Source organism: Coregonus clupeaformis, chromosome 19 (assembly GCF_020615455.1).
Source record: "Coregonus clupeaformis isolate EN_2021a chromosome 19, ASM2061545v1, whole genome shotgun sequence".
Classification (NCBI taxonomy): domain Eukaryota; kingdom Metazoa; phylum Chordata; class Actinopteri; order Salmoniformes; family Salmonidae; genus Coregonus; species Coregonus clupeaformis.
Window position 1 is genome coordinate 56,011,014 of NC_059210.1, and position 10,991 is coordinate 56,022,004.

The following is a 10,991-nucleotide window of genomic DNA, read 5'->3' on the forward strand; positions in this document are numbered from 1 at the left end:
CTAGATGTTTAGGACAAGAGACTTCATCAGCAAAGATAAGGCATTATTTGCATTATTTTTATTGTGCGCATGACATGTAATTCAACGATGCATTAAAAAGGTTAAGGTAACAGTAATACAGCTAGCTCTCTGAAGAGGTTTGCTTCTGAGCCTCAGAGTTGTGGAGAACATGAAGGTAAGACCTCTGTGCAGGCCCAGCAGTCTAACCTGTAGGAGAGGAGCTTGGCTGTTCAGTGGGTTACAGTACAGAGACTAGGATTAAAGCATTAACAGGAGGAGTCCAAGATTACAACTCACGGATGGGAAAGCAACTCACTGGGGGGTGGAAAGCCAATGTGGAGGTTAAGTCCCTGCTTAACCTATAGAAACCTGCTTTAGAAATGTAGACAAACATAATTAGTGTGTAATGTTTCCCATGTTAGCAGCTAACCTCCCCATCTTGCGCTTCCTTTTTCATCCTTTGGTTAGCTGATTGTGACCTCTGTCTCTCACTCCATGTACTCACTGCTTATACATTCTCCTCTCTCCCTCCATTCACTTTCACTGCTAAATGAAGCAGTATGTTCTGTACTGTAAAGGACACTGCCACATGCTGCTGCTATCCCAGTAGCCCTAGCAACTGCTCTCCTATGCCCAGGAAGTAGACCCCCTGTGCGATGCCAAAGAGGGGGGCGATGACCAGTGCGCGACACGTCGCCCCCTTGAGAAATGTTGCTGGGCCCTCTTTACTCCAGATCCTCCTATGGAAGTGTGAGAAATCTGCTGTCAGCCAAAGGTTAACACATACATATTGGAGAAACAACCATGTGGGTTTTACAGTGCAAGCCTTACCGTGTGCAGTCAACAATGCCTCGGTATGTGTCCTCCCCCTCCCCCTTCTGCAAGGTCTGTATACGAGTCTTTATGACTGCCAACAAACACACACACACACTGAAACCAATGTAAACTCAACTGCCCTTAACAAAGTACAGACAATGAGGGTATCGTTGTGCTCTGGGATTGCTGAGTTATTGATAATAATGTAGTTCATACCATTGCACTTGGGGTCTCACGGTATAATTTAATTGTAATCCGCTAATCAAATTCAATAGCCTCTGCAATCCCAACCCAACACAGGAATCAGCCCTTACAAACTGTCCCTGTGTGACATCTACAGATGGATTAGATGGTCTTATTGTGGACATTAAAGTGTAGGGCTGAATGACATGCACTGCTACTGAATATCTTGTGTTACTGAATGACATGCACTGCTACTGAATATCTTGTGTTACTGAATGACACTGAGAAAACAATGGTTTATCTCTCCTTCCCTGCCTCTGTCTCTCTCACCGTCCAGTGGTGTGACAGCTACAGCTGCCAGTGACCCGGCTGTGCAGCCTGCCGTGAAGGACTGCAGGAAGGGGGCCCGCTCCTGCAAGTCTCCATGGCTACCCGGCCCTTCCCGGCCCAGCGCGTTCAGGTTGGCGAACAGCGGGAAGTAGATCATGGAGAAAGGGACATCCCTGGAAAACGAAAAGAACGGAGGCATGTCTCAGTCGGTCCACACCTAGATTCAGCCTGCCAGACATACAATAACTGCAGTAACCTATTGATTTATGTTGGCCTTGATTAGCCAGGGTGCCAGACCACACATACAGTAAGCACTGTACATATTATGTGAAAGACAAACTTATTAACAGAAAGACAAAATGTTGAATGATGCAATATGTGGTGTACGTAAATCAGGCAGCCTTCACTAGAAGTAAATCTGAACTTATTTGCCACAAACTAATCACCAGTAATGAGACAAATCAGGCCTGACAGTGAGTAGCAGGTTCAGTCAGTTCAGGATTACGTCACTCAGAACTGAACAAGAGAAACGTGTGTGCACGTGTGTGTGTGCTTCACAGGAGGCTGCTGAGGGGAGGACGGGTCATATTAATGTACAGAACTGTGCCAATGGAACATCTGGTGTTTGATGTACAGTATTTGATACCGTTCTACTTATTCCGCTCCAGCCATTACCACGAACACATCCTCCCCGATTAAGGTGCCACCAACCTCCTGTGGTGTGCTTGTACCACAGGGAGTGAGTGAGTGATTGAGTGTGTGTGTTTGTTTGACACGTACAGTTTGTCTAATATCATTCATTCATTTAGCGTTTGACTTTGTATGCTATTTGCCTATGGGGATTTGTCAGAGGCAGAGAGAGAGACAGAGAGTGTCTGACCTCATCAGTGTGGCTCCTGCTCCCCGGTAGAGGCCAGGCAGGCCGTGTGTCTTCAGTAGCTCCAGGGTGATACGGACGGCAGTGGTCCGAGGTAGAGGGGCAGGCTGGGCTGGAGGAAGTGGACAAGGAGCTGGACCAGGCGCTGCAGTGCGTGCTTGGACCACTCTATTTATGGCAGCTGTCACACACACACACACACACACACACCACATCAGTGCCAAAAAACTTCAGCAGCAGAGTCTGAGCTGTGGTTGGCCTAAGGACAAACGGTTCACAGAACTCACCCAACCTTCCTGCGTCCTGCAACTGGATCTTGAGCATCTCCATGGGTGTGGTCACTATCACCTGGCAGGTCCCCGCCCCACATCCTGCCAGTATCTCCCCCCACAGGGGCAACTTCCTGTGGGCCAAATGACAGGGTTAACAGGCTAATAAACAGACACATAGCAATAATAATAATAATAATAATAATGGCACCACCACTGATTAAAAGGAGACAAAAGCACCTTAGTTCGTCTGACTATTACACTCATGTTATGTTAACCTGATGGATAAATAGGTACTCTAAGGTATGTAGGTTTGTGTTTCAGTTGAATAGTTAAAAGTGTAAGTGTTGTGCTAGGACAAAAAGTGAATTACCCGTCCTTGGAGAGCTTCTGTCTGAAGATATCATTTGCTGCCAGTTTAATGGCTTTCTCTGGTGTGACAAGAGTGAGATTCACTGCTGCACCTGCATTGAAAATAGTAATGGATTATAACAACACATAAACTACAGTTAACGTCATACACAAAACCTTCCCCTGTACTTTCATATGATTAGCTCTAGGCTAGTTACTAACTATACAGTGCCTTGCGAAAGTATTCATCCCCCTTGGCATTTTTCCTATTTTGTTGCATTACAACCTGTAATTTAAATTGATTTTTATTTGGATTTCATGTAATGAACATACACAAAATAATCCAAATTCGTGAAGTGAAATGAAAAAAAGTACTTATTTCAAAACATTCTCCAAAAGAAATAATGGAAAAGTGGTGCATGCAGACGTATTCACCGCCTTTGCTATGAAGCCCCTAAATAAGATCTGGTGCAACCAATTACCTTCAGAAGTCTCATAATTAGTTAAAGAAAGTCCACCTGTGTGCAATCTAAGTGTCACATGATCTCAGTATATATACAGTTGAAGTCGGAAGTTTACATACACTTAGGTTGGAGTCATTAAAACTCGTTTTTCAACCACTCCACTAATTTCTTGTTAACAAACTATAGTTTTGGCAGGTCGGTTAGGACATCTACTTTGTGCTTGACACAAGTCATTTTTCCAACAATTGTTTACAGACAGATTATTCCACTTATAATTCACTGTATCACAATACCAGTGGGTCAGAAGTTTACATACACTAAGTTGACTGTGCCTTTAAACAGCTTGGAAAATTCCAGAAAATGACGTCATGGCTTTAGAAGCTTCTGATAGGCTAATTGACATAATTTGAGTCAATTGGAGGTGTACCTGTGGATGTATTTCAAGGCCTACCTTCGAACTCAGTTCCTCTTTGCTTGACATCATGGGAAAATCAAAAGAAATCAGCCAAGACCTCAGGAAAAAAATTGTAGACCTCCACAAGTCTGGTTCATCCTTGGGAGCAATTTCCAAATGCTTGAAGGTACCACATTCATCTGTACAAACAATAGTACGCAAGTATAAACACCATGGGACCACGCAGACGTCATTCCGCTCAGGAAGGAGACGCGTTCTGTCTCCTAGAGATGAACGTACTTTGGTGCGAAAAGTGCAACTCAATTCCAGAACAACAGCCAAGGACCTTGTGAAGATGCTGGAGGAAACAGGTACAAAAGTATCTATATCCACAGTAAAACCAGTCCTATATCGACATAACCTGAAAGGCTGCTCAGCAAGGAAGAAGCCACTGCTCCAAAATCGCCATAAAAAAGCCAGACTACGGTTTGCAACTGCACATGGGGACAAAGATCATACTTTTTGGAGAAATGTCCTCTGGTCTGATGAAACAAAAATAGAACTGTTTGGCCATAATGACCATTGTTATGTTTGGAGGAAAAAGGGGAAGGCTTGCAAGCCGAAGAACACCATCCCAACCGTGAAGCACGGGGGTGGCAGCATCATGCTGTGGGGGTGCTTTGCTGCAGGAGGGCCTGGTGCACTTCACAAAATAGATGCCATCATGAGGAAGGAAAATGATGTGGATATATTGAAGCAACATCTCAAGACATCAGTCAGGAAGTTAAAGCTTGGTCGCAAATGGGTCTTCCAAATGAACAATGACCCCAAGCATACTTCCAAAGTTGTGGCAAAATGGCTTAAGGACAACAAAGTCAAGGTATTGGAGTGCCCATCACAAAGCCCTGACCTCAATCGTATAGAAAATGTGTGGGCACAACTGAAAAAGTGTGTGTGAGCAAGGAGGCCTACAGACCTGACTCAGTTACACCAGCTCTGTCAGGAGGAATGTGCCAAAATTCACCGAACTTATTGTGGGAAGCTTGTGGAAGGCTACCCGAAACGTTTGACCCAAGTTAAACAATTTAAAGGCAATGCTACCAAATACTAATTGAGTGTATGTAAACTTCTGACCCACTGGGAATGTCATGAAAGAAATAAAAGCTGAAATAAATCATTCTCTCTACTATTTTTCTGACATTTCACATTCTTAAAATAAAGTGGTGATCCTAACTGACCTAAGACAGGGAAGTTTTACTAGGAATACATGTCAGGAATTGTGAAAAACTGAGTTTAAATGTATTTGGCTAAGGTGTATGTAAACTTCCGACTTCAACTGTACACCTGTTCTGAAGGAGCTCTCCAAACAGGTCGGGGACAAAGTTGTGGAGAAGTACAGATCAGGGTTGGGTTATAAAAAAATATCCAAAACTTTTAACATCCCACATAGCACTAAATGGAAAGAATATGGCACCACAACAAACCTGCCAAGAGAGGGCCGCCCACCAAAACTCACGGACCAGGCAAGGAGGGCATTAATCAGAGAGGCAACAAAGAGACCAAAGATAACCCTGAAGGAGCTGCAAAGCTCCACATCGGAGATTGGAGTATCTGTCCATAGGACCACTTTAAGCTGTACACTCCACAGAGCTGGGCTTTACAGAATAGTCGCCAGAAAAAAGACATTGCTTATAGAAAAAAATAAGCAAACACGTTTGGTGTTCGCCAAAAGGCATGTGGGAGACTCTCCAAACATATGGAAGAAGGTAATCTGGTCAGATGAGACTCAAATTGAGCTTTTTGGCCATCAAGGAAAACGCTATGTCTGGCGCAAACCCAACACCTCTCATCACCCCAAGAAACCATCCCCGCAGTGAACCATGGTGGTGGCAGCATCATGCTGTGGGGATGTTTTTCATCGGCAGTGACTGGGAAACTGGTCAGAATTGAAGGAATGATGAATGGCGCTAAATACAGGGAAATTCTTGAGGGAAACCTGTTTCAGTCTTCCAGAGATTTGAGACTGGGACGGAGGTTCACCTTCCAGCAGGACAATGACCCTAAGCATACTGCTAAAGCAACACTTGAGTGATTTAAGGGGAAACATAAATGTCTTGGAATGGCCTAGTCAAAGCCCAGACCTCAATCCAATTGAGAATCTGTGGTATGACTTAAAGATTGCTGTACACCAGCGGAACCCATCCAACTTGAAGGAGCTGGAGCCATTTTGCCTTGAAAAACATACCCCAAGAGACTTGCAGCTGTAATTGCTGCAAAAGGTGGCCCTACAAAGTATTGACTTTGGGGGGGTGAATAGTTATGCACGCTCAAGTTCTTTTTTTTTTTTTCTTATTTCTTGTTAGTTTCACAATAAAACATATCTTCAAAGTGGTAGGCATGTTGTGTAAATCAAATGATACAAACCCCAAAAAAATCCATTTTAATTCCAGGTTGTAAGGCAACAAAATAGGAAAAATGCCAAGGGGGGTGAATAATTTCGCCAGCCACTGTAGGTGCTCAATACTTTAAAAGGATATAATACAAGGTTTACAGCAGTTATTTCAATTTAGGCAGTGTCAGCTACACTCATAACACAGAATTGTACATTACATTAATCCAGGGAAATAATACCTCGATACATCCCAAAGTAGCCTTCCATCTTTACTGTCTTCGTCAAACAGTCCAGCCTTCACATCAAAAGGAGAAGTATTCAGGTAAAAATCAGTTTGGGTGAACTTTCTGAAGAATTTAATCTATGAAATTCATGATTTATCTTATAACATTTATAACTGATGCTTATTGACCATGCATAAACAATGAATACTATTTATTCATTTGCTTTTCCTTACAATACAGTGTCTTGTCAATCTTAACAAAACCCTACATCACAGAATGTTGGTTGTTCAGCATCACACTACACAGCTACACACCACAAACATAATTGATGGACACTTTCCTTTAAAGCTAGAATCTTTAATTGAAACAATAAGAGGGATGGGCCTGGAGAAATGTAACCACTCTTAAATTAATAGACAGAGCTATGGATGCAAGGACTGACCATCAATGATACTGTTTACATTGTTTACAAACAGAGTAAAACAAGTTTATATTTTGGGGTATAACAGTTGAACTAAGCTCATGAGGCATTTATAAGTTATATTCTTCAAGAATCAATAGGTATACATCATTAATTTATAAGTCCAAAAATGGATATATCAACTAAGGATTCTAACTTTAATTGGTTCACATTTGGTTCACAGTTTGATTTTCCATTGATTTGATCAACTTAATTAGCAGCTACTAGATTGTTACTTAATTAAAAGACCAGGAGTAGTCAGGATGCCAAAGGATCACTCCTGTGCCAACCAGTAACTCACTCGGACAACATTCTGTCTCCACCAACGTAAATATAGGCGCAATGCCCACTCAACCCTGTGATGCCATAGTGTGAACAGATGTATAGAGATAGACAGTTGTCTGTACTAGACAACCAGTAGAGCCAAGCATGTCAGGAACTAGTAATATAGAGCCAAGAATGAAGTATTTTCCCTGTCTGATTTACTGTGGAAGCCACTCTGTAAATGTAGCGCTCACCAAAACAGCACCAAACACTTGTTTTGAATGCAAATGTACAAAAAAACATTTGACCCAATCTGCCCTCATGGACAGCTTAGTCTGATTACTTGAAAACAATTACTGTGTGCATGAGTCAAAACAGAACTATTCTCTCTTTCATCCAATTCAATAAACTGTACTTTTTATACAATTTCTCTTCAACCTAACCTTAACCCTAACCTTAAATTTAAAAAAAAGCATATTGTTGTTTTAATTAATTTTTACGATATATAGCCAAAATGGACTTTTGGGCTAGTGGAAAACAAGGTAGTACTCACATTCCGGTGTAGACTCGGGCACCTTGCTGGTTCTGTAGGCGGGTCTTGGCCAGATCAATAGGAAACACACAGGTCACACCCACCAGCCCTGCCACGCCTCCATTAATCAGCTTAGAAGGGAGGCTGCGGAGGAGGAAAACACACACACACACACACATGGAAAGACACAGACATAAACACTATGTAAATAGATGTGTTGGCAAAGGGCAACACAAAATGTTTCCTCCTTTCACATTATTGTTAAATTGAATTCTCGAGGTTCTAGGTGAAGAAATATACTGTAATGGTGGTTACCTAACTTTCTGCTCGGCCATCCTATCTCTCATTGGGCTCCAGGCCCACGACGGTTTTCTTCCTCCTCCTCCTCCTGTCGGCACACCAGCTCAGCCCAAAGGTGTCACCACCACCGTACCCTTACCGGCCCACCTGTCTGCAGCACAAATGCAGCTTGCCACCTCTGTGGTATCAATGTGGTGTCTGTTCTTCCACAGTGGGGCACCAATAGGGTTCCTCTCCGATGTAATGTGGTACCCACCACCTGAGCTTAACCGGTGTTCTCTGGCCAGTCTTCCTGCTCCACTGTGCCACACAGGAATACCAGTGGTCTCTGTCTGTTCCAATAGAGCAAGGCCACATCAATGACAAGGGTCAGGTTACCTTTTCCCATACCTCAGTATTATACAGAGGTCCTATTTATCTCTTTGTAAACTCTCTGAACTGCAGGAACAACTATTTATGCCAATAGTTGTTCAGGGTATTGCAGAGGATTGAACATCCACACACTAAATCAGAATTCTGACCGTAGATCTTATGATTGAAGGCCACCTTGGGCATTCATTAGCCGGTTCCCAGATCTGTTTGTGCCATAATGCCACTCCATGCCACTCCTTGTCATGTTGGCATAGGACAAGGAGCAGCAAGGAGTGGAAGGTTAGCACAAACACATCTGGTACCCAGTTAGGTCATTCATAATTCTGAGGCAGAATTTCCTGTGACTCCCACACAGAAAGAGAACATCTTAAGTCTCTCTAATCTTATTGCTAAAAGGGATAAGATTATTTGATCTACCAAGGAGGTCAAAACTGAAAAATGACAGGCTTCCTTTAGCTGTGTTTGAGATCCACCATTTACAAAGGACTGAAAAAGAGATTCAATATGAACTTGTAACACTGGTTTGTAAACTATTTTCTGCCAACAATAATTATCAGAAGCTGGTCTGTTATTATGCACAATATTACCCAAACCGTAAAATCGGCATCAGGTGTTCCCAAATTACCCTCTTCTCGTCTTGTCCCCTTTCTTCGATTCTTTATATTTTCTCTCCTTATTTCCTTCTCAGCTCCCTAATTAATCTCTCTCTTAATCTCCCCACCTCCATTCCCCTTCTGTCTGTTTTTACCTCTGTAAACCTTCCCTCTATCCTCGCTTCTCTCTTCCTTTGAAAAAAAAAATCTATTCACCTTTCTCCATCTCTCACCTTAGTTTTGACACCATTCTCTTGATTTGTCCTCAGTTCTTATCTTCCACCACAACCATCCTCCTCTTTCTAACCATTCCTCTGGATCCCTCTCTTCTTACAGCTCAGTCTTTGCATTTCTAGAGCCCAGTCAGTCACATTCTGCACATGCCTTTCACTGAGCCGCTCTGTGAAACTTTCTTTCAGCTCCGCTCCATTCACACTAGTCCCCTGCCAAAAACGCAGACAAGAGTCTCTACCCCATGCCAACTTCAAACCCCCAAGCCCCAACTGCTTCAAACTGCACCAGATCATCCAGCTCAGACAACATAGCTCATTTTTTGTCTGAACATTTTGTTTTATCATGAGAAAGATAGCAGTGGGGAACTTACCCCTGTCAGTGCATCCCACAAGCAGGATCAAGCTGTCCTCTTTCCTTTCACTTCAACAATGTGTGCAGCAACAGTAGTCAAGCAAGAGTGATCTGCGAGAGCCAGCCACCGCTCAGGGGCCGTTGCACATACACAAGCATTGTCCTCCTGCCTAAGTCCCTCCCTCTCGTGGTGACACAGCCACAGCAATACAGCTCTGCACTAACGCAACGCAACATAAACTCTCACACCACACAACAATGCCACAGAAACGAAACCCCTCACTCACATAACATTTTGACTGTGCAAAAATATTTATATTATAATCCACTACAACTTGAGCTGCAATACAAAAGCACTTTATGTATGAATGAGCCTATTCAGTAGCAGCACAAACGTTACATAATACCTCAGACACAATATGAGCCACAACTGAAAGAAACGCTGATAATTACAACTCAATTAAACAACCATAAACAACAACAAAAACTAATAGTTGAAACTCTATTCAAGCATTTGAAAAATAATTGTAAGAATAATATATAACTGAAACAATCAAGGGAATGACAGTAACTCATAGCATTACCGCAACAACTGAGTGATTCCACCAACACAAGCTCCACCCTGCTCTGCTCCAACTATCTGATTTATATGAGTATTGATTTTTAGTATTGATTTATGTTAATGGAAAAAACAACTTCTGACATTGAAAATTAGTCACATCAACCGGCAAATACTTGCATCCCAGCAGTAGATAAAAGTAAATGTCACTTTTAGACTAACATTTCTCATTTTGTGTTACAATCTGTTGTCACGTTATAGTACAAAGAAAAATGTAAAAAGGGCACAACTTACAAGAGAGAAAACATAAACTGGTAGAACAATTGTTCTTATCTTTTGGAGTGGTACAAAGGTCAGAGCGACTGTGAAACAGGTGGAAACAGGCGCACATTCTACGTGCAGAGACAGAGACAGACTGGACTAAATGTTCACTGCCATAACAACACAGAGATTACAAACCCTGTTCTTGCCTATCTTTATGTTTGTTACCTCATTATCTAGGCCTATTGTGTTTATTTTCTTCCACAATGAAAAAGTTGTTTTACACAGAGTAGAAGCATTATGGAGGGTATTTTTGTGGAGAGGAGGACTTTCAGAAAGCATCATTGAGAGAGCGGCTCTCACACCCCAGTTGTTGAAGTGGGTAAATGTGGCCCCCAGACTGCCTGGTGTCAGGTTTCAAACCCCGGACTCCCCTTAACTCCTGATGGAGAGGATTTTACAACTTTCACAGAGTAGACTGTGATTATGTAAGGTATTCGTATTCCAGAGATCATCTGTTTGGCCATACTGAGACAGTGGGTTCCATCTCAAATACTGCACAAGTGTGTCCGGAGGAACAGTGGAAAAAATCATCACTGACAAAGTCGTGGGTATGATATTGACCAACCTGGGGTTGGATGCATAATTCATCCATACTTTTGTTACTGCCTTAGTTTCATAAATCAAAGTCCTATAAGGGTACACTTACAGACAGTACTCAGAATAGCCTAATAGAGTACTTACACACTATTGTCCCTTGCAACT

At 42.5% G+C, this 10,991-nt stretch overlaps 1 protein-coding gene across 3 annotated transcripts; it reads right to left on the reverse strand.

The window, feature by feature from the left end:
• Positions 1-43: 43 nt before the first annotated feature.
• LOC121532301 (mitochondrial glutamate carrier 1-like) lies at positions 44-9,590 on the reverse strand. 3 transcript variants are annotated; one of them, XR_005994269.2, is made up of 11 exons: positions 9,426-9,590; positions 7,872-8,188; positions 7,578-7,700; positions 6,316-6,371; positions 2,849-2,939; positions 2,494-2,609; positions 2,210-2,387; positions 1,330-1,502; positions 832-907; positions 298-740; positions 44-207 (listed from the first exon to the last, which is right to left on the reverse strand). XR_005994269.2 is itself a non-coding variant. In XM_041838165.2 (11 exons), the coding sequence occupies exons 3-11, from the start codon at positions 7,901-7,903 to the stop codon at positions 599-601; spliced, it is 987 nt and encodes a 328-aa protein (XP_041694099.1). In that variant the 5' UTR covers positions 7,904-8,188; positions 9,055-9,264; positions 9,426-9,590; the 3' UTR covers positions 44-598. The 3 variants fall into 3 exon arrangements, 2 of the variants coding, with proteins under 2 accessions (XP_041694099.1, XP_041694098.1); XM_041838165.2 differs by adding an exon at positions 9,055-9,264 and having other exon boundaries at positions 44-740; XM_041838164.2 differs by having other exon boundaries at positions 44-740.
• Between the last annotated feature and the right edge of the window lie 1,401 nt (positions 9,591-10,991).